This window comes from Pipistrellus hanaki (assembly GCF_964339955.1).
Source record: "Pipistrellus hanaki genome assembly, chromosome: 7".
NCBI classification, from domain to species: Eukaryota; Metazoa; Chordata; class Mammalia; order Chiroptera; family Vespertilionidae; genus Pipistrellus; species Pipistrellus hanaki.
The window spans coordinates 80,114,745-80,142,346 of NC_140509.1; the positions used below are offsets into that span (position 1 = coordinate 80,114,745).

General features: G+C 40.7%; 2 protein-coding genes across 10 annotated transcripts in view; one reads left to right on the forward strand and one right to left on the reverse strand.

Moving 5' to 3' along the window:
• Window positions 1–27: 27 nt before the first annotated feature.
• NUP43 (nucleoporin 43) lies at window positions 28–17,034 on the reverse strand. The gene is made up of 9 exons (XM_084890155.1): window positions 16,920–17,034; window positions 15,166–15,483; window positions 14,521–14,643; window positions 13,407–13,484; window positions 10,390–10,570; window positions 8,666–8,801; window positions 6,882–7,033; window positions 3,557–3,679; window positions 28–1,478 (listed from the first exon to the last, which is right to left on the reverse strand). Exons 2-9 carry the CDS (start codon window positions 15,283–15,285, stop codon window positions 1,249–1,251), a joined length of 1,143 nt encoding a protein of 380 aa, XP_084746281.1. The 5' UTR covers window positions 15,286–15,483; window positions 16,920–17,034; the 3' UTR covers window positions 28–1,248.
• Window positions 17,035–17,383: 349 nt separating this feature from the next.
• PCMT1 (protein-L-isoaspartate (D-aspartate) O-methyltransferase) overlaps window positions 17,384–27,602 on the forward strand; it is a 33,394-nt gene continuing 23,175 nt past the window's right edge. For 5 of the 9 annotated variants that reach the window (XR_014795537.1, XR_014795538.1, XR_014795539.1 and 2 more), the window contains exon 1: window positions 17,384–17,724. Coding sequence is in view for 3 of the 9 variants with exons in the window: in XM_084890157.1 (XP_084746283.1) it covers window positions 17,487–17,724 (238 nt within the window). In the remaining 6 variants the exon portion in view is untranslated. The remainder of the gene's footprint in view (window positions 17,725–27,602) is intronic. The other 4 variants (XR_014795541.1, XR_014795542.1, XM_084890158.1 and 1 more) reach the window with 3 other exon arrangements.

Here is a 27,602-nt window from a genome sequence, read left to right on the forward strand (position 1 = left end):
TATAAAAGACTATTAATTGAGATAATAAGTAGTTAAAATTTGTTTTTCTGTAATGAATTACTTTTGTAATAACAAGTTTTTAAAAATTAATCCCAGTAATCACATTATAAACAGATTAAAAATTCTTATCAGCAACATTTTCTTTTCTCCTAATTCTGTAGAATTCAGTCACTAATTACTTTAATGAAACATTTTTGAGCCAAATATATATATATAAAAGCAGATTCATATACATATTTCATTTTTAAATACTGACAAAGAAACAAAAACAAGAAACCCTGAGATAAGGTAGCATAAAGTTTTCTTAAAATATTAAGAGAAAAGCAAAACTTGACCATAATTACTATTATTGGAATTATAAAGTACATGAACACACTTCAATATTGCATTTAATCTAACACATTATGGAAAGACAATGTCATAATACTGTCTTAAAACACTATGGAAGGTCATATTAACATTTCAAATAAAGATAAAAACAGCTGAATTCTTTACTCTTACCATACAATCACACTAATCTCATACATGTTACCTACCAAATTTTAGTTTCAAAGTCGGCTCACTTACCAATGTCAAATTCTATTTTAATGCATAATGTCCAGTTCAGCAATTTTCAACTACACTATAAAACTAAACAAAAGCAAAAATCCTTAGGGAAGACGCATTTTCTTTTTTCTTATCAAGAAAAATAAAGTTGGGTATAAGCAGTTGATAGAGTTCTGTTCAAAGATACTCAAAGGAACCTGTCAAAACATTTTCCCCTTTAAAAAAAATTTGTGAGTTTTTTGTTCTACTCAATTGTTTCTGGAAAAGTTTATTAAAATTATTAAAGACATAAAATGTGAAAGGACTGAAGAAAATATTTGTAATAAAAAGAATTAACGTTAACACTGGCTAATGCCACATACTGTTAATAAAAAGGATAGGAACCTGTTGGTGATTTGGCAGCTCACATCAGAAATGAAGAGCAGCTTCCATGAGGTGTCCAGGAGGGTGTTTGAAGGCAGTGCATTCATCAACACGAGGATCCCAGCTTCTTCCACAAGTTCCTGTTCTGTGCCATCAGTCACCTAACAGATTCTGCAACTGATAGAGTAGCCAACTAACAAAATCCAAACCGGGCCATTGCCATTAATGACAGTTTACTACAAATTTCACACATTTCAATAATAAAAGTTTGCACATAGAAGTTGGAATTTGAAAGGCTATTTGTATGTTTTTACCTGATATGTTATAATGATAGTATTTTCATGAAAAAAGTTGTCTAGTAACATAAATTGCTTCTGAATCAGTTCCACAAACAAGACAAGGACCTAAAACATCCAAACTGTTCACAGACAAAGTTCTGTTGGGAAGCAAGCTTGTGATCTCAATCCGGTCTCTCCCAGGATCAGTGCTGAGCCAGGAGCTTATGAGAGACTGGTGAACATTAGCCTGGTTACTAATGCTATGAGACAAAAACGTACTATTTCTTCCTCCTGGGAGAAAAAAAAAAGGGGAGGAGGGGGGAGAGAAATCTTTCAAGATTAATTTTACTAGTATATTAGTGAACATCCAAAATTCTAGTCATATTTTTTAAAGGCAATGACTTAAACTTGTTTAATTCTCGGAATAACAGGTTGATTACGGTATTCATGATTACACATCACCATTTTTTACCAAAGGCCTATTCCACAACATAAAAACTCAAATTTCCATGGGATAATATGGACATCAAACTTTAGGCAAAGCAGATTTATGTGGACCCTGTCTTTCTGTTCAGTCTTTAATGAAAAGTATCAGAAATGTAGCAAAATGGCCAGAAGAAACGTAGAATAAGGAAAAAATAAAATATAGTCAACTTGCTTTAGTTTTTTATGATCCTTTATTTTAAAAGCAGAATTTTAGAACACTACCAGATTATTAACTTTTATCTCTAACAGTGCTCTGTATTTAATATAGAAGTGAAGCAGTATGTTTCAGTTTAAGCCATTATTTGAAATTTTCTTTCCTCTCAACTTTTTGCCAAATCAAATAAAGACAGATTTCATTTATTCAAAATGTGGCCGAGTAACTATGATGTGCCTGGCTCTGTGCTTAAGTGCGGGGAATACAAGGCGAAGTCCCTGATATCTTCAAGCTTAATGACTAGTAAGGTGCAAATCTTGCTGATTCTTTTTAAAAATTCTTTTTAAAATATATTTTTATCGATTTCAGAGAGGATGGGAGAGGGAGAAAGGGATAGAAACATCAATGATGAGAGAGAATCATTGATCGGCTGCCTCCTGCACACCCCAACCTGAGGAATCAAGCCTGCACCCTGGGCATGTGCCCTGTCCAGGAATCAAACCCGTGACTTCCTGACACTCAACCACTAACCACCGGCCAGCAAAATCTTGCTGATTCTTGAAAGCCCAGTCAACTTCCTTCTCTAAGCTTTTGAAGGCAACACTAGTTCATGCTTCTCTCTTCCTGCCAGGAACCCTCAGCACTGTATGTATACCACCAATTTATTAGTTATATTTCTTATGATTTAACTTTCCATGCTCCTTTCTCTATAACTAAGAATTTTTAATAGGTTGCACAGATTATATTTGTTTTACCCTTTCACAGTGTTTAATACTGTGCTCTGCAATACTAGATTCAGAATATAGTAAATTATTTTATTTCTAGCCTAACAAAGGTTCTTCAAACAGTGAAATTTTAAATGTTAGATAGTGGGGCAGAGGACGAAGTAAGTAAAAACCAAGTGCTTAGTTAATCCTCAGATAAAGTTATTTTTCTCCATAAATCAAGTTAGCACAAACATGCTACATGTTGGGAGGGCGGAGGAGGTCCATGTAGGGGAAGAGGGAACATTGTAATACTTCCAATAATAAAGATAAATTTCAAACAAACAAACAAAAAACCAACATTACATGATCCACACAATCCATACTTCTCCATATTTTTTTTCTGGAGAAGTTTTAGATTTCTCCTTGGTTTTTTCTTTTACTGCTCCATATTTTACATCACACTTGAATACTGTGAAATAACCTTATTAGAATCACTGTGATAAATCTCCGACCTGGTCTCCCTGCCTCCACTTTTACCATCCCTCTCCCCATAGTCCATTTTCCATACAATAGCCACAGTGACCCTGGCTGGTGTGGCTCAATGTCTTCCCATACATCGACAGGTCACAGGTTCCATCCCAGCACTAGGTGGAGGCAACCAATCCACATTTCTCTTTCACATCAATGTTTCTTTCTCTCCCCCCTCCCTTCCTCTAAACCTCTCTCCCTCCCTCTCTCTCTAAAACCAATAAAACCTGCTCTGGCTGGTGTTGATTAGAGCATTGCCGCCCCCCCTCCCCCGCCCCTTTCCCCATTCCTGGTCAAGGGCACGCACCTCGGTTTCAGGGTTCAATGGTCCCAGTCAGGGTGAGTGTGGGAGGCAACCAATTGATATGTCTCTTTCACAGTGATGTTTCTCTCCCCTCCCCTCTGCCCCCTACTTCTACCCTCTCTAAAAATCAAAAGAAAAAAATATCCTTGAGAATAAACAAACAAACAAAAAAACAACAACAACTTTTTACCCTGGTGAAAGAGTGATGATTTTTCAGGTACGTCAGTGGAGGCATCCCAGTGCCACAGGGATCCATCTTCCGAACAGGTAAACAGATGATCTGGGTTGGATGGGTGAAAGTGAACTTCCCACACTAAAAAGTAAGAACCAAGAAGCTTATGCTGTGCAGATTATTTTTTTTTTTTTGAGCTTTTGTCACTTTATTGTTAACCAATGAATGTTATCCAAAATTATAGATGTAACTGTAACTTAATTGTACAACACAAAATTAGCTATTGGTAAAAGCCTGCTGGAATTTACCGAATACTCATTAATATATTTTTACATTGCTATATGAACGTGTGCTCTCAATTGCTAATAATAAAAGTTATAATTGGTTTAATCACTATGAAAATCCATATCGCAAATAGTTTTTCCTGTTTAGAAAAATTCACACAGCTTTAAAAATGGATTAACTCCATTTTAATCCTAATCTACAAATAGATTATAAACAGCCAATATAACTCGTAATTTTTCAACACTGATATCAAACTCATGTAGCAATGGTAGTGCACAATATTCAAAATGAAAAAAAAATTAATAAAAACCCACGTTTTCCCGGGTCATGGCAATTGCTTTAAAGTTTTGGAGAAGCAAGGCCAGAAGGGTCACCAGGCCTTCCTCTGTGTGCTGAGAGTACAAACACTTTCCTCCTTATGCTGTGCAGATTAAACAAACATTAAAGCCCTACCTATAGGCATCATCTCCCATTAAACTTCATCACACACCTTCGAATCCCAAGTTTATGAAAAAAATCAAAGGCTTCGGAATTAAGCCATACTATAACTCTTCATTCTATAGATAGGATAAAGAAGACAAGTAAATCTACATGTGTATTGGGCCAGCAAAAGAATAAAAATATGGCCCTGACTGGTTTGGCTCAATGGATAGACAGTCTGCCTGCGAACTCAAGGGTCCCAGGTTCGATTCCAGTTAAGGGCGTGTACCTTGGTTGTGGACATGTCCGCAGTGGGAAGTGTGCAGGAGGCAGCTGATCGATGTTTCTCATCTCATCGATGTTTCTAACTCTTTATCCCTCTCCCTCCCTGTAAAAATCAATAAAATATTTTTTAAAAGAATAAAAATATGTGCTAATCATTTGAACTATTACATTTTTTTTAAATGTAAAAGTATGGCAATGGGATAAATCTGAAAATTTTTCTAAAAATTAGTTTAGATTCTCTCATTTTCAGTTCCTGTGTCATGATGTATGCAGGTTATATTACTAGAAAGACTGAGAGAGAAGACCATAAGAGTAATATACAAATGAAATTCGAAGAGGCAGAGTCCAATCTAGTGCATGCCAGGACTCTGAACACTTTTCTTCTTTATCACAGAAATAGCTACGAGCTCCCAGCAAACCAAACCTGGAAATGCTCTAAGATCAGATGGAAGGCTTTTATGAAGCCAACTTGGGACTGAGGCCTCCTCAAGCTCGAAACTTTATGAGAACATCGTGTGCCCATAGACATCTGGGAGCCAATGTCTGGCCAGGGTGCCTCATGAAGTTCTCTGCAGCATGCCAATAAACAGGTAGTTTGTGGACAAAGGTTTATGATTCTGGGTCAGGTGACCTTAAAAAGGCAGCATATAAACAAATTTTTAAAAAATCCAAAAAAAGGAGGATTTCTGGGCAGTGAGGGCAGCCCAGAAAGTGCCTGAGGTGTGGCATAAAAAGTGCAAGGCACATGTTTGCAAGCTGGCAATTTTCATTCTGACATTACCACAATTAAACATCGTGTCACAAACCATAAAAAGGTCACGTTCCTTAGCAGGGAAGGAATGTGTTCTGGGTGAGTCCCTGAATAAAGTGCATTAATACTGCTTCATTAAAACAACCCAGAGAGCCACAAACAAATGCCAATAAGATTCTCTTGTTAAAAAAATGAAATATGGAATGCTTCACAAACGTTCGTGTCCTTCCCGAGCAGGGGCCACGCTAATCTTCTCTGTATCGTTCCAATTTTAGTATATGTGCTGCCGAAGCGAGCACTAAACATAGAATCTTAAGTATTTATTTATTTTCAAATTAGAAAACAAAGCTCCACAAAACATCTGCTTCATTTCTAGCCAAGAGTCAGGATGAATTTGAGGTAATACATTACAATACACTACACTTGTATGTTTACTGCCTAACAATATAGTTAAAAAGGGGCTAAGTTAAAAGTGACTGGTAAGAAGAGATCTGAAAATTTGTAATTGAACTACTACTGTGTTAGCCAACATCAGACTCCATGAGGGCATACCCTATTCCTTTTTATTCATTTCTTTTCCTGGGCACAACTATAAATGGAAGAGACGAAAACTTTCTATCCTTTTATTTGCTTTATCTTAAATATAATCTTAAAAGTCATTTTTCTTTCTGAGGTGAAACTTATTAAACAGAAATTGCAATACTACTATAGCAAGTATTAATACAGTTGTACTTTTATTCAAGTATTAATACAGCTGTACTTTTATTCAAGTATTAATACAGTTGACTGGAGCACAGTCCATACACCAAAAAGTTGCAGGTTTGATTCCCAGTTAGGGTGCATAAGGGAGGCAACTGATTGATGTTTCCCTCTCATATTGAGGTTTCTCTCTCTCTCTCCCTCCCTCTCTCTAAAAACAATAAAACATATCCTTCGGTAAGGATTAAAAACAAGATTTCTATTCAGCCTAAAAATCCCCCCCATCAATTTTCATTCTGACAGTTACCACAATTAAGCATTATGTCTCTCCTCCTCCCTTTCACTGTCTAAAAGTCAATGGGAAAAATATCCTCTCGTGAGGATTAACAAAAAATTAAAGTAAAATCAATAAAACCATCCTTTAAAAAATTACCATAAAAAATAAGTACATAAAGATGAACAAAAGCCGGCTAATCACTGTGGTTTTGGATATAGTCATATTAAAGAACTTACATAAAAAGTCAAATAAAAAGAGATTAGTTAGCCGAAACCAGTTTGGCTCAATGGATAGAGCGTCGGCTTGGGGACTGAAAGGTCCCGGGTTCGATTCTGGTCAAGGGCATGTACCTTGGTTGCGGGCATATCCCCAGTGGGGGGTGTGCAAGAGGCAGCTGATTGATAACTCTCTCTCATCGACGTTTCTAACTCTCTATCTCTCTCCATTCCTCTCTGTACAAAATCAATAAAATATATTAAAAAAAAGAGAGATTAGTTAATTACATATTTATACAATTTAGCAAAAGCTATGAAACAAGACAATCCTTATGTATCATTACAGAGAGCTGTTTACAGTGTATCATATAACTCACCCAACAAAAACTTACGAATCTCCATGATACTTACTTTCCGCTTCATGAGCCTTCAGCAGAGACACAGGCATAGTACCTTGTCTAACATCCCAAATACTCAACATGCCATCCTGGCCCCCGGTAGCTACAACGTGCTGCTGGTTGGGATGTCTATCCACACAGTGGAGTGGCACTCGGTCACCAGTCCTTTTATGGGAGGTACAATGAAATCAAATGTTGTAAAGGATATTTACTTTGTATAATCCAACAAACATGTTTCATTCTAGTAACTAAATGCAATTTTGTGGCTAGAGCTGTTGGCTGAACTTAAATCATGTCCAAAAACCGAATATATTAAAATACACTTCTGCCCTAGCTGGTGTGGCTCAGTGGATAGAGGGTCGGCCTGCCAACCAAAGGGTTCTGGGTCCAACTCCAGTCAAGGGCACGAACAGGCTTCTCCCTGGCCCAGGCCCTGGTCGGGACATGTGCAGGAGACAAACAACTGATGTTTCTCTCACATTGATGTTTCTCTCTGTCTTTCCCCCTCTCTTCCACTCTATCTAAAAAAATCAATGAAAAAAATAATAATAAAAAAATAGAAATAAATAAAAATTTAAAAATCAATGAAAAAATATCCTCGGGTGAGGATTAACAAAAAAAAATAAATGAATAATTATATATATATATATATAAACTATTAGAAACTGGGGGAGTGGATGTTTAAAGGCCAAAACTATTCATTCTCTCTTCAATTTGAGAGGCATAGGGAGCAAGATAATCTGATGGAATGATGTGCAAAACACATTTATTTCCATTTCTTGGCTTTTAAAAAACATTATCGCATAGGCCTGTGTGGTGCAGTTGGTTGAAGTCGTCTTGTATACCAAACAGTCTCAGGTTTGATTCTCAGTCAGGGCATAATTGTGGGCTCAATCCCTGGGTCAGGATGAGTATAGGAGGCAACTGATCGATGTTTTTCTCTTTCATTTATGTTCATTTCTCTCTCTCTTCCCCTCTCTCCAAAATCAATAAAATACTATATATCCTCAGGTGAAGATTAAAAGAAAACAAAAACCTGGGATTTTATTTTTCTCCCAATCATAGCTAAAGTACTACTCTCACTATTTTTAAAAAATATTTTATTGATTTTTTTTTTTTTTTTTTTTACAGAGAGGAAGGGAGAAGGATAGAGTTAGAAACATCGATGAGAGAGAAACATCTATCAGCTGCCTCCTGCACACTTCTTACTGGGGATGTGCCCGCAACCAACATACATGCCCTTGACAGGAATCGAACTTGGGACCCTTCAGGCCGCAGGCCGATGTTCTATCCACTGAGCCAAACCGGTTAAGGCAGTGGTCTGCAAACTCATTAGTCAACAGAGCCAAATATCAACAGTACAACGATAGAAATTTCTTTTGAGAGCCAAATTTTTTTAAACTTAGACAGCTTCTAACACCACTTCTTCAAAATAGACTGGCCCAGGCCGTGATATTTTATGGAAGAGCCACACTCAAGGGGCCAAAGAGAGCTGCAGTTTGCCAACCAAGGGGTTAGGGCTATACTCACTATTAATAAAATCATTTGATGAGCAAAAATAAATTCTCCCCATTAAATAATATAAACTTTAAGGAGATAAAGACTCTGAATCAAGATACCATATACTTACTAAATGCAGCATGGCAGTATCAAACCCATCAAATTATACTTATTTTATCAAATTTAAATAGGAATTATTCTCTTGAAATGCAATATGGTTTAAAGTCAATTGCTATAAGTGATTGAATAAATAATTAACTTTGCATTACACTACTGAAATTACAAATCAAAACTTACAGTGATAATATTTGAGAGGGCTCATTTCCTTGTTGTCTGAAGTCCCATATTTTTAATTGTCCAATTGAATTCACTGTAAGAATCTCAGGAGTTCGAAGGAAGGTTACAGCATGCAGTGTGCTGCTATCTGCATTGTCTGCAAATTAAGAAAACAGCATTGTGTGTTAATGGGTCCCCCTGTGCTATGAATATCTTAAACCATGTTCTTTTTAAAAATTATTATTTTTCTACTTTTTAAGTAGCATTCTTTTTATGGAAATATTGCATAGGTCTAGTGAAATTTTAAATAGGTCAGTTTAATTTCTATAAAAAATGTACAGTATTATTCTGCTGACTCAAATTCATCTTTCCTCATCAACTAATTCTCATCTCTGTGAAGTCCTTCCTGATTGTTATATGGTCCTTTCCTTCTTCCTACAGTATTTAAGCTTTAAGCCTATACACTTTGTCACACTCCTCCAAACTGCCACTGGCAATGGTTCTTAAACAAGTGGTACTTTTCAGAACTAAAACTGATCATAAACCAGGAAAAATGCTGATTCATGAGCACAATCCATAGAGCAGTGGTTCTCAACCTTTCTAATGCCTCAACCCTTTAATACAGTTCTTCATGTTTATGGTTGGTGAGCCCCAACCATAAAATTATTTTGGTTGCTACTTCATAACTGTAATTTTGCCACTGTTAATGAATCGTAATGTAAATATCGTAATGTAAATATGTGTTTTCCAGTGGTCTTAGGCTCTACAGCAGCAGTTCGCAACCTATGGGTCATGACCCACAAGTTGAGAGCTTAAGACCCTAAGACCAGGTTGGTGGGCTATTAAAATTATCCTCAGGCAAGTCTTTGTGAAACACTGAGACCTACTACACTAGAATAATTCTCATAAAGCACGATAGGGATTATATCACCAGCTCACTTAAACATTTTCACCAGCTCCTGAGTTGTCCACCCAACAAAATGTAACCTCAATGGCTATGCATTGGACTCTTCACAACCTGGCCACAATTTCCCTTCCTTGCTTTCTTTCTCACCTTTCCTATATAAATATACAATCAAAACACTCTGTCATTCTCTAGTTGGCCCTATCAAGCCTCCATACTATGTCTGATGTGCCATATTTTAGTTAATTAGCTCTAGATTCGGTGTCAGCAACCTACGGCTCCAGAGCCACATGCGGCTCTTTTGAAGCTTTACCGCAGCTCTGACAACTTGCAAGCCTGTGTCAAAATGAAGGTAACGTCTTACAGCCCTGATGTGCTGACACTGTGCACTGAGGTTCAGGAGCAAAAATCCCATTAACCTGGTAAATTAAATATTTTAATTAGCTATTAATTTGCAAAAATATATTTTACATTGTTAAGTGAAAAAGTCCTTTTTTTCTTCAGATTGACAGCTAACTGCACGATCCGGTATATAGCATTAAGGTAAGAAACAATATATGCAGTGTTATATTTGTTTTAAATGTCGCAATGGTTTTGCGGCTCCCAGGTTTTTTTTTTCCTTCGGAAACGGGTCCAAGTGGCTCTTTATGTCTTAAAGGTTGCAGACCCCTGCTCTAGGACCTTGATTAAATTAACTGCCACTTGCCCCTCAATTCCTTACCCAATAACCCACTCCAGCCAAATACCCTCATAAAGGGATTCTGCTTTGTACATTTCTATATCCCTGAAACGCCTAGCACTGTACCTACTTAGCACAAGATGGGTGCTTAATTTTTCTTACCTATAGTTCTCACAGCTTCCTTGTGATCAACTCTGAAGAGATTTATTCGACCATCTTCTCCGACTGTGACAATCTCTGGGCTGTTGCACACAACACCGGTGCACGGTGCAGTGCTACAGGAAGGACTGCCTGGACCCGTGTGGTAGTGAGCTGTCGTCCACTGCTGGCTGACTGACAGAGTCTAGGAGTCAGAAATGAAGATATAATTCATCAGAGCAAAGTTCTAAAAAATTAGCACTTTTCCCCAACTAAAGAGAGTTTTAAAATTTTCTAACACTCTTCGTATTTGTATTGGGTCGGCAGCTAAGTAATTGCGGATTTTTTAAAGAAAATCAAAGACAATTTTTTCATGGAACTAAATAACTTTATTCTTTAATGTATTGCCCATTTTGATCAATGACCTTTTGCCATCTTTCAGGCAGCATCATAATCCCACGTTCAAAAAACTTCTGTTTTTTATTAGCAAAAAACTGAATCAGGTACGATTTGACATCATCATCATTATTGAAATTTTTACCATTCAAGGAGTTTTGTAAAGATCGAAACAAAAAGTAATCAGATGGTGCAAGGTCAGGACTATATGGTGGATGTGGCAAAACATCCCAACCAAGCTCCATTAATTTTTGCCGAGTGACCAAAGATGTGTGTGGCCTTGCATTGTCATGATGGAATACAACACCTTTTCTATTTGTCAATTCGGGCCACTTTTCTTCAACTGCATAGTTTAATTTCGTTAGTTGTTCAATGTAGACATCAGAATTGATCGTTCGGTTGGGTGGTAAGAGTTCAAAGTAGACAATTCCTTTGTAATCCCACCAAACTGATAACAAAACCTTCTTTTGATGAATATCAGCTTTTGATGTTGTTTGAGTTGGTTCACCTGGCCTGCTCCACAATCTTTTCCGCTTGATATTGTTGTAAACAACCCATTTTTCACCGCCAGTTATCAGTCGTTTTAAAAATGGATCATTTTCATTACGTTTCTTTAGCAAATCGCAGCTGCTAATGCGTTGCGTTAACTGTGATTCTTTCAGTTCGTGAGGAACCCATGTATCGAGTTTTTGAACATAGCCAAGTTGTTTTAAGTGATTTTCAATGCATGTATGTGATACATGAAGCTTCTCTGCAATCTCACGTGTTGTACTGTGACAGTCCGAATTGATTATTGCTTTGATTAGGGCGTCATCAACTTCAACTGGACGACCAGAGCGTCTTTCATCTTTGAGTGAAAAATCACCAGAACGAAATTTGGCAAACCAATTTTAACACTGCCGTTCTTTTCAGGCTTCGTCACCATAAACAGCACATAACTTTTTATGAGCTTGTGATGCGTTTTTCCCTTGCGGAAATAAAAAAGCAAAATATGACGAAAATGTTCCTTTTGATTTTCCATTTTTCAACGAACGCCAAACAAAAACTACAAAACAGATCAAAAAACTTTTTTTACTGATTAACAGCTGAATAGCCAACTATCAAATACAAAATGTGTTTTACATTTGTACTACGTCTGCAAACCTAAAAATTCAACTGAAGCCATATATGTGTGAAACCCGCAATTACTTAGTTGCCGACCCAATATTTCCAAATACGGAAGGAAGTCTAGAACTTACTTCCATCAAAGCTCGGTATACAATGGATTAGATTCTAAAGGAACACTGTCCAAAAATATCCCAAACTTATTTCAAACTAAAGAAATGGTTTTTAGGTATCTGGTAGTAGTGTGTTCAAAAGCAACTTTAAATTATTATTTTTATTGATTTCAGAGAGGAAGTGAGAAATAGAAACATCAATTATGAGAATCACTGATCAGCTGCCTCCTGCACACACCCCCTACTGGGGATGGGCCCACAACCTGGGCAGGTGGCCTGACCAGGAATGGAACTGTGACCTCCTGGTTCATAAGTCAAAGCTCAACCACTGAGCCACACCTGCTAAGCAAAGCAACTTTAAATTCTTTAGGGCATTAGCCTAAGAAATAAATCTCTATAGAGCTTTTTAAATTGTTCCATTAAGAAAAACAGTAAGAGCTTGGTCTTATATTTACTAGGCATGCATAAGGAAAGTGACCTTTATTAATTCCAAACTAAATAAGCACTCTCTTCCAGGAACTTAAAACTGTTCCTACAAGTGAGGCCATTGTAAAGGATTGCCCTCACCATGATGCAGTGAAGATCAGCATTCTTGGGCTTTAGTACACAAGAAGGATATCGATAAAATGTCAGTGGTGATGGAAGGAGACTTGGCTTAGGGTGATGAACACACAATACAATGTACAAACTATGTACTGTACAGCTATACCCCTGAAACCCATATAATTTTATTAACCATGTCACCCCAATAAATTCAATTTTTAAAAAGGGGAAAAAAGGAAAAAAATGTTAAGTTTTCATACAGCGTATCCTCTCTCCTAATTAAAACAGATATTCTAGCCACAGAAGCAAAGTAGCTGTTCCTATTCTAATTCATAAACACCTGAGCTAGGCGGTTCTCTTTCTTCAAAGTCCAGAGAAAGAACTTAAAAGAGAATTATAGAAGTGACTTGCCAGATTCTTTATTGTTAGATCCAAATGAACAGAATTTAAGACTATCCAATTTCAATAAAAGTTCACGTAAACAGCAGGGACTGGTTTGGCTCAGTGGATAGAGCGTCTGCCTGCGGACTGAAAGGTTCCAGGTTCGATTCCGGTCAGGGGCATGTACCTTGGTTGTGGGCACATCCCAGGTAGGGGTGTGAAAGAGGTAGCTGATCGATGATTCGCTCTCATCGATGTTTCTCTCTGTCCCTCTCAATTCCTCTCTGTGTAAAATCAATAAGATATATTTAAAAAAAAAAAAAAAAGTTCACGTAAACAGAGCTCTAGAGTTAATCTACTAAAAGATGGTAACATAACAATTTTCCTCCCGCATGATTTGAGATTTAAAATTATTATTATTTGTGTCATTATTAAGTACAATCTTCTTTAAGCCTTCCTAAAAATGATTAAAATACAAATTCGGTTTCCAACAGCATTTCTTACCTGGTTGTTGGGATGGTGAAGGAAGACCGTTACACATCCTGTGGACGAAGCAGCTACAATTCTTTCCTGGTCGAAAAACTAAGTAGAAAATTCCTGCTTATTAACAGATTCAAAAATATCAATAGGGAGAAAGCTCATCTGCTTATCTTAAATTAGTAGTGATAACAACTTTAAAATGCAAAGAGCCTGTAAATGCTAAGCAAATAAAATGTGATGATAAATCTGAAAGTCAAAACTCCTATTCAAAAAAAGTATTTTTGTGAAGGAAAAGTAACTATTTCCTCCCCCTAAACTCATTAATCTATTATTGATTTAATTACTTTTGGGCCACTACCATAAAGCTGTAGAAAAGGACCATTCCCACGGTTAGGCGACCTTCTACAGAAGACAATGCAGGGACTCAGTCACACAGACCCAGGATTTGAACACTTAATTCCCTCCCACTGCTTAATTGCCTGGAGACCTTAGCCACATTAAACTTTCTAAGCTCAGGTACAGCTTCACCAGGGGAGAACTAATCCCTACTAAGGAGGTTGTGAGAATTCAAAGAGCAAAAACAAGTAAATTCCCTTTTAGAGCATTCCTCATATAGTATGTGTTCAAAAGATCTTCGTGTCAGTTTTCTCATTGATAAAACAGATAACAATACTTGATTCACAAACAAGCAATGAGAATTAACTTATATGAAATTCCCAAAACAGTGCTTGGCACACAGAAGATAGTCAATTAATTTTTTTAAATTTCTTTATTGATTAGGATGTTACATATGTGTCCTTATTCCCCCAATTTCTCCCCATCCCCCACTCATGCCCTTACCCCTCTGTTGTCTGTGTCCATTGGTTAGGCTTATATGCATGCATGCAAGTCCTTTGGTTGATCTCTCCCCTTCCCCCCACCCTCCCCTACCTTCCCTCTGAGGTTTGATGGTCTGATCGATGTTTCTCTGGAACTGTTTTTGTTCATAAGTTTATGTTGTTCAGTCAATTAATTTTTAAAGCTAAGATTAAAAACTAAGATTAAATCCACATCCCCTACCCCACTCCTGATTCTGTCATCGAGTAGGCTATAAGCTCGCAAATCATAACCTGAGCTTTTGGGTATTACACAGGCTTACTTGTAAATCCATCACGTCACCATGGTGCCTGATACCGCACAATAACTGATGGTCTCCTTCAAACCCTCCATCAGAGTCCAAGTTCCCCAAGTCTCCAGTGGACCACAACAAAACACGATTTTCCTGTAAAGCAGAAAGTTTTATCTGGAGCTGTATACGTTAAAACTCTCAGATATTAAAGCCTGCATTGCCTTCCAGCAATCTTGATTTAAAAGCAGCTCAGCCGAAACCGGTTTGGCTCAATGGATAGAGCGACGGCCTGTGGACTGAAGGGTCCCAGGTTCGATTCCGGTCAGGGGCGGGCACATCCCCAGTAGGAGGTGTGCAAGAGGCAGCTGATCGATGATTCTCTCTCATCCATGATTCTAACTCTCTATCCCTCTCCCTCTTCCTCTCTGTAAAAAAAAATCAATACAATATATTTTAAAAATAAAAAATAAAAAAGTAAAAGGAGCTCAGAATAACGAGGGAAGTTCTCAGCACACCATAGATGATGGTTCGGAGGCACAGGGCATCCGAGCCCGAGACGGGGGACTCGGGGGACAGAGAAAGGCGACGGGACCCAGAAGGCGAGAGAATTCGGGGCGGGGGCCAGCAGCGAGGGAGGGAGAAGGCAGGGGCGCCCTGGCCCGGGGGGTGCGCTACCTCGTTGTCCCAGGAGCCCGTGGCGAAGGTCTCCGCGGGCTGCAAACTCCCCGAAGGCACCGGTCGCCAGCGGGTCTTGCTGATTTTCTGAGACACAAACTTGGCATAAATCTCCTCCATGCCGAGGTCCCCGCGATACAGCAAGGTGCACGGCGCGCGCCACTCAATCCCGCCTCTTCCCGCGGAGCCCTGATTGGGCGGGCCCGACGGCGGCCGCGGAGGGCCAATTCTCTGCAGCCGCCGCAGCGCGGACCCGCCGGCCCGCCCTCTCCCGGGAGTTCATGCGCAGCTCCCGGTACTGCACGACCTGCTCCTCATCTGCAGAATCGGGCGGGAACACCGACTCAACGCATTTGTGTGTGTGTGGGGGGGGGGGGGGGGGGGGAAGTGCAATGTAAAACAAGTTTAAAAGCAAAAACAAAATAAAATGAACTAAGAGAAACCATCTGGTAGCTACGTCTGAGCATTGTTGTACATTTCACGGTGCGTAGAAGAGTCCAAATCCTTAAATTCTCACGGAAGTGCATTGCCATTAACATACCAACTTCCTATGCTAAACTGCTCCCTCTTTGTTTCCCAAATAAATCCCTTGCTTTAAAGTGAACACACACACTGTCAGTGTCTACAGTTGGGATTCTGGAGGCTCCAGTTCTAATTCTGACGACCATTGCCTAGTTATGTAACCGTCTTCAATTCATTTATGTATGGAATTAAGGACGAGTTTGATAGGTAGCGTTGATGCCCAGAAATCCGTGCTGTAGGTCCCTTCTATGCTTTTGATTACACCTTTAATGCCCTTTTATTCCTCTCTTCTCAGAATCCTACCCATCTTTCCAGGACCATTTCCTTCCCATATCTTTTCCTGAGTAGCCCATGATCTATCTAAATAAAAAAGAACTTTATATTTAGACCACTAATAGCACTTAAATTTTGTGCTCTGTTGCTAGTTTTCTTTTGATGCAGATCCCCAATTGGAATGTAGATCCTATTGCATACAAGAAGTATGACTTATTCATCTTTTTAAAAAATCTCCTTTATACAGTATTCATAATGGTGTGTTGGTTGTCAGCTTTAGAGAGATATCAGGTCTTATTAAATATTGAGACTGGTTCTGTTTTGTTTTAAATGGAAGACCATCAGGAAATAACAGAAATGAAATGGATAACTATTAGTCCCAAACTGACCGTTTTATTCCTAATATTGAAGTAAAGAACACTGTTTTGAGTGTGGTTTCATTTATGGTCATAGAATCCCAGAAAATAGGTACCGGTAATATATATTTCAGAATGGAAGTAGGCTGAGTATCACCTCTGACAAAACCCCATGAGAATTAGAATTTGAAAATTTCTGACACCATAGTATAAATGTCTTGACATAGCTTTTTCTTCCTTAAAAGTTTGTTGGGCTAAATGGTGATTGGATTCTGTCGGTCTCAGTTCTGATTAGGAGTCAGCAAATTCCCTTTGGGGTTCTAGCTCATCGTCTTGCACAGCTGACAGCTATAAAGCTGGTGTCTAGTCTAACGGTATAATTTGTGAGGCTTAATTTGCTGAAAACGCACAGTTGTGTTGGGAGAATAACACATTCCACATAGGATTCTGTGGTATTTTTAACCATTACATTGCTCTAACAAGTAAATCATTCTCCACTTGCCCCCCCCCATCCCACCCCCTCACCCCCCACACACCCATATGTCCGGTATTCTTCCACTCTCTGAACTTTGTGCTTTAGGATCTCAAAAAGTCTCTGCTAACCAAACACTGATGTACTTGTCACAAAGCCAGAGGCCGGGGAACTCGGGTCAAAGGGAGCCTTTGCTCTCCGGTGCTTCCATGAAGATTCTTCAAGGCTCCACCACAGGGAACCCGGGATCCACCTAAATATTGGCCAACAGGGTTGGGTGAGGCAGGATGGAGAAAGCCCACCATCTAGCAATCTGAACAGCCATAGGAGCAGACCGCGGCTGGCAAACAGCTGACCCGTCGGCGACCGCAGAGCCACCACGGCAGCGGAGGAACCAGATCGGCCCCGCCAATCCATCCCGCCAGCGCGCGGGGCGAGCGGAGCCGCTGCCCGGCCCGCGCCGGGGCCCACCCACCCACCCACCCCGCCCGGCCGCGGGGCAAACCCTGCAGGGAGGCGGCAAGCAGCTCGAGGCCGCGTCTGGGGACACCCCGCGCTGACTCTGCCTAGCCCGGCCCAGGCTCCGGTCCCGGGAGCCGCTGCAGCCGCCGGCGCGGGCCGCGCAGCTCCAGGCCGCCCCCCGCCCGCGGCCCCACCCAGCCCGCGCGGCGTCACAGAGCGCATGCGCGGCGCGGGGCATGCCGGGAGCCGGAGCGCGCAGTGGCGGCAGCGGCGGCGGCGACGGCACCCACAGCGGCGGCCACAGCGGGGACGCGAGCGGGGCGGTGACCGTGTGGGAGGTGGTCTCGCTCTTGGGGAAGCTGCTGGGCACCGTCGCCGCGCTGAAGGTGGTCCTGTACCTGCTCCGGGTGTGCTTAGCGATGGCCTGGAAATCCGGCGGCGCCAGCCACTCGGAGCTGATCCACAACCTTCGCAGTAAGTGCCACCCGCGCCGGGCGCGGGGCCGCCGGGGCAGGCCGGGCCTCCTCCCGGCTCCCCCGGGCCGGGCCGTCGGGAGTGTGCCCCCCGCCCTGCCCGCTGGAGGGCTTCCTTCCGCGCAGGGTGGCACCAGTAGGTCCCCGAGCGGCGGGCGCTTGCGATTGCGTCCCCCGGGACCTGTCACTCATCGGCGACGTGGACTGGAAGGAGAGGGAGAGGGAGAGGGGGAGAGGGAGAGGGAGAGAGAGAGGGAGGGGGAGAGGGAGAGGGAGAGGGGGAGAGGGAGAGGGCGAGCTCCCTCCCAGCCGCTGCCGGCGGGGCCGGGGCCAGCGGCTCCCCGGAAGCCCGGGGGAGGGGGCGCGGCACAGGTGGCGGGGCTGTCACTGGAGTCCACCCGCTGCTTGTTGGGGTTTGGCGGGCGAGGGGCGTGCACGTAGGGAGGGGTGTGTGTGTGTTGGGGGGTGTTAGCTAGGCCTCCGAGAGATCGAGGCCACCCCACCCCGGCCCCTCGCGCCTTCTCATCTTCCTCCTCCACGACCGACCTCGCTGCAAGCTCTCTCCTACCCTTCCTCCCCCGCCCTCCGCTTTTTCCTCCGGAGGGAGATGCCGCGCTCTGATACCGGCCCGGCCGGGAGGGGCAGCGGAGGGAGGGCGCTGTCACTGCGGATGCTGGACAAATCCCTGGGGCCGCTGTCCAGGGAGAGCTCCGTGGGGGGCCGAGGAGGAGCTGACGAGGGGATGCCGCTCCCCGGAGGCCGGTATTTCAGTGGCCTTTGGAGGTCCTGGGGTTTCTAGAGAGGATTGTGTGTGGTTGGGGGAATGTTCTAACTTCTTTCAGGACTGCCATATGCTTTGAAAGCCTTGCGTGGAAGTTTTCTTTCTATCATTCTCTTTAGTTACCTGTGTTCCCTCCTCTGATGGTGATTTTAGGTTGGAACGGGTGCTGTGTCACTTTCTTTTTTTAAAAATATAGCGTTGCCTTGGCTCAGTGGTTGCGCGTCGACCTATGAACCTGCAGGTCAGGGATCGATTCCGTTCCCGGCACCTGCCCGGGTTGTGGGCTTGATCCCCAGTGTGGGGCGTGCTGGAAGCAGCCCGTCATGATTCTCTCTTCCTCTTTCTTCCTCTCTGAAATAAACAAAAATATTTTTTTTAAAAAAAGAGAAGTAAAAAGTTAACCTTAAAAAACAACACGAAGAAATATAGTGTCGCCGTCTGGTCGGGAGATCTGGATAGAGGACTCTCACTCTGGTTAGAATTTATTTCACTCTCTTTGCCACTAACTTTGCAAATAATCATATCCTGATATGTGGTATTTTTAATTGCCATAGGTCATTTAGCTTATTATGTATTTGTCACGTTTCCCAATTCAATTTGTAACCTCTGGGACTTTTAAAAATATATATATGAATCTACTCAAAGAACTTAATATTCATTTCATTTTTCATAAATTCCAATTAAATGTACATTATATGGTTGGTTTTATGCTGGGAATACCAGGATGAGTGAGAGAAATAACAATATCTGGCACACGGTTAGTACCTGATATTAGCCATTTGACTTTTTAAGAAATGTTTTTATTGATTCCTAGAGAGAGAGGGAGAGGGAGAGATAGAAACATCAGTGGGAGAGAAACATGGATTTGCTGCCTCCTACACATCTACTGGGGATGGAGCCTGTAACCCTGGCATGTGCCCTGACAGGGAATTGAAACTGACCTGGTTTATGGGTGAACCCTCAACCACTGGGCCACACCGGCTGGGTAGCCATTTGACTTTTTTTTTTTTTTTTTTTTTTTAAGTATTTAAAACTTGGAAATTGTGGCCTTAGTGTTTAGTAATGGAGAATGTTTAGTTTTAAAACTCCCCCAAGCATCGTCAGTACTCACTGTATGGAAGAAAATTTGATTGAAAGTGGACATTTACATGTTGACGTAGTATTAAGGGTGACTTAAGTTCCCTACCCACATAAGTTCAATATATTGTAAACGTTTTTGTAAAATTTCTTAAAATGATCTGCTTGCTATTGCAATGTCTACACCTGAAACATTCTATGTACAAATTGTGTTTAAGTAATTTTCCACTGGTAAGTTATCTTAGTAGACTCTTGGCTGTGGCAGAAAGTGTAATCAATCAGGCTTTTAATGTCTCTCCTTTTGGGGCCACATTTGCAGTAAGCCAAGACTAGATCTTTTCCCAGGGGTTTTACAATCACTTTCATGTATTGTATTGCTATTCTTAGTTGAAATTTCTGAAGTTATTTTTCTATCAGCAAATTTGGTAAGAAATATTTAATATACAAATTAAATGTTGCAAAGATTTAGTTTTATGTTAGGTCTATGGTAAGAGAAAATTAGAGTACGGTAATAGCTTAGCCTTTTTTTTTTTAACACTTGTGTCACTTTAGTTTCAGCTTCTTGCTGAAGTAATTCTAGCTAATGGATTTTCTTTTTTCATATTCGTTTGTTATAAAAGTAATAGTTGCTCATGCAAAAATTTCAAATCGCATAAAATTGGAAAATGTCTCCCCTTTTCCTGATTATTCCACTGTTGTGCATTCTAATTAAATTTTTAGAAAAAGACTAAAATATGATTATGTTAATAGGAAGTGATCGGCAAGCTGGGAGAGGAAACAAATTACAGTGCTGACTTTTTTTTTTTTTAAGAAATGAAATTCATGATTGGTTTTGTCTTAATATGATAATTGAAAATGCTGGATTTTTCTTTCATAAGATGTACCAGAAACATGATTGTGTATGAGTTCATAGTGGACATACCACTTACAGGTTATTTTAGACTGCAATGGCATATCTCATCATAATGCTGTGATGGCAGCTGCTCTTAAGTAACTTAGAACAGTGGTCTAGAACCTCAGCATGCTGCACAATCTCCTGGGTCAGGGGAGAGCTCATTAAAAACCAGTTAAGGCAGATTGCTGAGGCTCTCAAGTATTTGTACAGTTGACCCTTGAATAACACGGGTTTGGACTGAATTGGGTCGACTTATAAATGGATTTTTTCCCCCAGCAAATATACAAGCAGCCCTTCGTCTCCCTGATTTGGCATTTTCAGATCCCTGATTGAGAGCATTATCTCCTATCCGTGGTTGTGAATCCGACGTTGTGGAGGGCTGACTGTGTGCATTATTTTTCGTCATTTTGTATAAGGCACTCAATTAAGCAAAATATCCGCGGCTTTTGGTATCTGAAGGGGCTTCTGGAATCAATCCCCTGATGATACTGAGGGACAACTGTATGTTCGTTTTGGGGGAGTCAAAAGTTATATACAGATTTTCAGCCGGGGGCGGGGGCGGTATCAGTGCGCCTAACTGCGCTGCTGGAGGGTCAACTGTATTTCTAACGAGTTCCTAAGGAATGCTGCTGCTGGTCAGCGACTGGCCACATTTTGAGACGCTGGCGCCAAGAATTTGTGTGTAGAGAACTGAAAATTACAAGGGTAAACTCCGCCAGTGTTTCAGTTGAATCAAAGTTTTATACTTGAATAAAATAAAATTTTAAAAAACGTCCGTAGCAGTCCTACCCAGTTGAGTTCTCTGTCATGATTGTTTCTTTTCTGGTCAAGTACTGTAGCCCCTGGCACATGTGGCACTGAGTATTTGAAATACGGTCAGTACAACTGAAGAACTGGATTTTTGTGTTATTTAAATTAACAAATAGTCACATGTTAATGGTTACCATACTAGACAGTTCAAGTCTGTAGAAATGAAAAATAGTTTTTTATAATTATGGGCTAAAATGTGCTCATGAAACAAATCGATGTAAAACAGCTGTAAGCGTGTTTAACTAGAGGAAGTGACAATGTAATGTTTGTTAATTTTCTATTTTTATGGGGATAATTTCAAGCTATGGTAAAAGTGAGGAAGAGAGAAGGGGTTGAGGAAGAGAGAAGGGATGAGGTTGAGAGAGAGATGAGTGTCCTAAAGAGGCCTCCAAGCCAGAAGGTTTGTGGAAGGTTAACTCTTTTTCCCCGCCCTGGGCTGACATATAGAGCAGTGAGTCACTGGGACAGCGGGTATCCTTTATAAGGATTATATTAATGAAGGTATGTGTGAGAGTAGGAAAACTCAAGAGAAAGTGCTGGAACCACAGCTAGGCACCGCTAACTCCACCAGGTATTACTAGGCCCTTACAGCTGAGTGATTGTGCCTGCAGAGGACCAGGGGATTAAGCCCCCTGCCCTCTTCTTTGAACCCTGGCAACTGCCTGCCAATCATGTTGTTTGTAGACATACTTATGATTTTTATCACACTCATCTCCAACTCACCCTAGGCTTCTTTTTTTTTTTTAATTTAATATATTTTATTAATTTTTTACAGAGAGGAAGGGAGAAAGAGAGTTAGAAACATCGACCAGCTGCCTCCTGCACACTCCCTCCTGGGGATATGCCCGCAACCAATGTACATGCCCTTGACCAGAATCGAACCTAGGACCTTTCAGTCCGCAGGACGATGCTCTATCCACTGAGCCACACCGGTTTCGGCTCACCCTAGGCTTCTTAAGCCCCCAACATATAACTTCCAAAGAGCCTAGCATTCTCCCAAGGGTTTGGGAACATTTTACCCAAGTTTGCTTTAGTGTCTCATTTTGAACAGCGTTAAGTCCAACACACCTGCATAATGGTTACCAGCTTGCAAGAGCTAGAGGTAGGTGCTTTAGTTTTATTCCAAATTAGTATGTCCATCAAATAAATGCTCTAGAGCAGTAGTCGTCAAACTGCGGCTTGAGAGCCATATGCGGCTCTTTGGCCCCTTGTGTGTGGCTCTTCCACAAAATACCATGTAATATTAAAACTTCGTGGCCCATGCGCAGAAGTCAGTTTTCGGCTCTCAAAAGAAATTTTGGTCGTTGTACTGTTGATATGTATTGGCTCTGCTGACTAATGAATTTGCCGACCACTGCTCTAGGGGTGAACTTAAAGTTGAGTTGTCACACCTGCTCTTAACCACAGTCCCATTAAGGTCTGATTATTAAACCCAGGCTTCTCAGAACAGTCACAGCCCCACTTGTTTTGCATTTCTGTTTTGTAAATCACATCACTTTGTACAAAGACAACATTTCTAGGGTCCTTTTTATTTCCCAAAACTCCCTTCACATCGTTGCTTCTTGATTGATTGCATTTGCGTTGATGAGTCATCCACTGGAGCATCTACCGTGTGGCAGGAATACACTCCAGACAAAAATCAGGGAAGGGAGTGTCAGAAGTGTTTACAAGGGCTAGAAGGTTGCAATTTAAAATAAGGTAGTCAGGCCCTGACAGGTTTAGCTCAGTGGATAGAGCGTCAGCCTGTGGACTCAAGGATCCCGGGTTCTATTCCGGTCAAGGGCATGTTGATAAGTAAAATAAGGTAGTCAGAATAGGTGATGTTTGTCAAGAAATTGTTGACACTTGAGCACTTGAGTAGTTTTGGACACATAATTGCAGGTAGAGAACAGTTGTCATAGAGGCAGGAATAACTAGGGTAGTATTTCCTGAGCACCAAGGCAACCCTGCAGGAGAAAAGCAAGTAGAGGGGGTACAGCTGAGGGGAGAGGGAAAGTAAAGATGGAGCCTGAGAATCCCTGAGACTTATCAAAGGCCCAGGCAGGCCATTTCAGGAACTTGAAGTTTTATCTTTGAGAACAGTGAGAGTTGATTTTCAACCTAAAACACATACTCAGGTTGCAATCTGGAAAACAGACGAAAATGCAGTGGTGGTCAGGGGCCAGGAGTGCAAGCCAAGAGATCAAATTGGACATGCCTGCAATCAATAGCCCAGAACCTGCTTCTGCAGAAGAAATAGCCAAGGGGAGACAGAGAATGATTAACTTGGATACATGTTGAAAAACAGAGCCAACTGAATTTCCCGTTAGATTAGAAAGTCAAGGGTCACTCAAACGTTTTAAGCCCAAACTAGAAAACAGTTAAGTACTTTATATATTCTCATTTTCCCTCTCTCCCAACTCTGAGTGAAAGACAGTAACACTCCTCCCCCCTCCCCTGACACACAGACACACACACACACACACACACACACACCCAAAGGTGAGGCTCTTAGCAGCACACCTCAGAGTCCTGGTTTTCCCTTATAAGCCCCCAAAGCTTCAGCAAAGACCAGCCTGGAGCAGCCCACCCTTCCTTCTCCCTGCAGTTCTGCAGCCCTTGCCTTCCAGCTCCCAGAAAAATTCGAATGGGAAAGTTAACTCGTAACTAACAGACTTCAAATGCTGTACTAGCCACTTAAAACAATGCTAACAACTGTTCTTTTACCTAAAAAATTTCAGTCCTTTGCTCTAACATGTCAGTTATTTCTACTTCATTTCCTTTACATCCTGATTGTGTCATTTTGTGCATATACTGTAACGTATTAGATTCTGTCATTCAGCCAGCTGTTTGACTGTCTTACTGTATGCCAGGCACTAGGGATGCAGCAGTGAACAAATCAAACATCCATTTTCTCTCGTTGCTTACTCATAATGGAGCAGACAAGTAAAATATGTGTCAGATGGTAAGTGATAAAGGGAAGGAGACTTGCAGTTGTAGGGGAGGAGGCCTCAGTACAGTGTCATTTGAGCAAAGATTTGGTGGAGGGGAAGAAATTCAAGCCATGCACATAGAGCTGGAACTGGGCATTCCAGGCAGAGAAAATAGCAAGTGCTAGATTTGGATTTGAGGTGTGGAAGAGAGATTGGAGTCAAGGATATGACACCAAGGTTTCAGGCCTGGGCAACTTAGAGTGATTAGCCATTTTCTGAGTTGGAAATAATAAATAAGTGGGCTGCAGGGAGAGAGAGAGTGTGTGTATGTGTGTGTGTGTGTGTGTATGTGTGTGTGGGAGAGTGCAAGGAAGTGTAGGAAAGCAGTTTATTTGGGGGAATGTTCTGTTTGAGATACTTAAAAGACATTTAAGTAGATACCGTTAGTAGGTATTTGAATATGTAAGAATTATGATAATTTGTATCTATTTCTGAAAATAAAATAAAGTGTAATTTAAAATTCTAGTTAGAGTATCATGTGCTAGCTATTAGTAGCATAACTATGGAAAAGAGAATATTTTGTTAATCTTATCATGTGCATCCAAGGGCCAACTATAGCCAGCTAATAAAATTCTAAGGGACTGTTTTCAGAAATTGGGGCCTCATTTAGAATCCAGAAAATACTTTCCCATTTTAATTTAAAAAAAAAATATCCTCGCCTGAGAATATGTTTGATTGATTTTTGGAGAGAGGGGAAAGAAGAGAGAGAGTGAAACAATGAGCATTGAAACCACAGCCTAGGTGTGTGCCCTGACTGAGAATCAACTGGTGACCCTTTGGTACGTGGGATGATGCCCAACAACTGAGCCACATCAGCCAGGGCTGAACTGTATATACATTTAAGAGAGGTTAATAAAAACAAGCTCGCCCTGGCTGAGTAGCTCAGTTGGTTAGACCATCATCTCAATATGCCAAGGTTATGAGTTCAATCTCCCACCAGGGCATTTACAAAAGTCAACCAATGAACGCATAAATAAGTGGAACAATAAATCGATTTCATTTTTTCTCCCCTCCCCCCCACACTGTTCCTCTCTCCCCCCTCTCAAAATCAGTAAAAACTTAGAACAGTAGCTTAAACAAAATCAGTTTCTGTCTCCTGTAACAATCCAAGTATAAGCAATTCAAGGCTAATCTGCTGGTTGCATGGTGTTGAGGACCGGCACGCCTTCTGTCTTGTTGCACTTCCTAAAGTCTTTCCCTCAACTGCAAGGTTGAGGATGGTTTACCTCAATCATTTCCATGGTCCAGCTGGTGGGGAGAAAAAGGAGAAATTCCCCATTTCTTTGAAGAGCATGATATGGAAGTTGTATACATAACTCTTGCATATGGTCCCTTGGCAAGAACTTAATTATAAGGCAACACATGAGTAGATAATGCACCCAATTAAAGTTCTATGAAAGAAAAGGAGTCCCTGCCACACCTACATTATGCTAAATGGAGAACACTCACACACGTGTGCCTACGCGCCCTGTAATGCATCTATGAAACTACAAACTATCTGTGATAAGATTAGGAGAATTAAAAGACTTCTAGTTAAGTAATATGGTTAAAAGACAATACAGAAGGGCTTATGATGAATAATAAGGGTTACATGCTGTGTTCCTTTCCACCCTCCCATTTTTAACTGTTTTTGGTTCTTATAATTATCTTAATGTCTCTAAATCATATGCTTAAACTGCTGTCTTTGTTTTATCAACTTTAGATATAATTTTACTGACCTCCTGCTAAGATGATGAGTATTTTTGCCCTATCAGCCTACCCTTTCCTCATATAGTTAACATCATTTTTTTTTGTCCTCTTTTTGTGGTTACCTTTGTAACTTTGAGTAATATACTTTAACCTCGGTTTCCTGTTGCATAATTTATAAACTGACACTGCTTCTTAACCCTTCTACTTTGTAGAAAGGATAATAGGGGTCGCTCATCTCATTTTCCAACTACAATAATTAGCAGCTTTAACATGGTCAAAGTTAACATTTACATTTTGTTCTGTACTTTGTTGATTTTTAAGTGTTGAAAATCAATAACCATAATTTTTTATATGACTATGTTAACATTTTGTTGAGCTATATTCCCTGTTATTGTCTAATATCACAGATTCATTAACTGTTGAAGAGGAATAGTCAAATTTCCCCCCTTTTTTATACTTCCTCAGTTGCTTGAAATTGTGCCATTTTTAATTTTCTTCATATCTAAATAATGACTCTTGTGTAGTGTTTTTTTTTTTCCTTTTCTTGGAATTAGTCTTCTGTACCCTTCCTCACCCCTCAAGTAAGAGAAACAGATACCTTCTTAATGTGGCTCTAATTTTTTTAGGATTTTTTACTAGAGGCCTTGGCATGAAATTCATGCACTGGGGTGGGGGAAGGTGTCCCCTCCGCCTGGCCTGTGTCCTCTTGCAGTCTGAGACCCCTCACTCCTTACCGCTCGCACACTCACTGCCCCTTACTGCTCGGCTCCTTGCTCCTTAGTGCTGCTGGGAGGTGGGAGAGGCTCCGGCCACTGCCACTGTGCTCACCACCAGCCGTGAGCCTGACTTCTGCCTGAGTGGTGCTCCTGCATTAAGTGCCTGTCCCCTGGTGGTCAGTGCACATCATAGTGACCAGTTGTTCCGCTGGTCATTCTGCTGTTTGGTCAATTTGCGTATTAGGATTTTATTATATAGGATTATATGGCTTATAGCTTGCATTCAATTGCATTCTCCTTTTGAATCTTACTAACTTCTCATCTGGATTAATCACATATTTGGACCAACAGTAGCCATTGTTATTATTTAATTAGAGTCCTTGGTCTCTAGAGTGCAGGAAGATTGGGTGTGTATGGTTTTAAAGCTGTTCACTATTTCAGAAAGCCTAATAGTAATTGCACGTTTCATGCAGAGTGGCTATACATGCAGAGTGAAACATTAAATTACTTCACTGTTTGCCAGAAATATTTCAGGGCATTGAAATTGTATATATCAGATTACCAAAAATGGGGAAATTATTTAATAACTTAGTAAATGTAGCTTGGTTTAGGCATTTTTCAAAATATGGAATTGTGGGCAAAAATAAATAATAAGAACATTATGGTGAAATTTTTGGAAAACACATGGTAATGGCCTACTGAAGTTTATTCTGAGCCATAATGTGTTCATACTTTTTCATAAATGACTTGTGACATGCTTTTAAAAACCATTTAGGGTTTTTAGTAAATTCTATATTCCTTTATAGATTAAGGAAACAGCCACGGAAACTCACATGAGTTTGGTAGAAATATATTAACGAGCTTAAGGGAAATAATATATTTAATTTATTCTATTTTTTAGAATATGTATGGAGCAATACATTTGATTTTAGATGTCAC

Coding starts and splice junctions, on each gene's coding strand:
- NUP43 (XM_084890155.1), bottom strand. CDS start 15,285: ATGGAGGAGATTTATGCCAAGTTTGTGTCTCAGAAAATCAGCAAGACC. Junction 13,485..14,520: donor GTGACGTGATGGATTTACAA/GTAAGCCTGTGT, acceptor TTTTCTACTTAG/TTTTTCGACCAGGAAAGAAT. Junction 8,802..10,389: donor GGAAGCTGTGAGAACTATAG/GTAAGAAAAATT, acceptor CTTAATTTGCAG/ACAATGCAGATAGCAGCACA.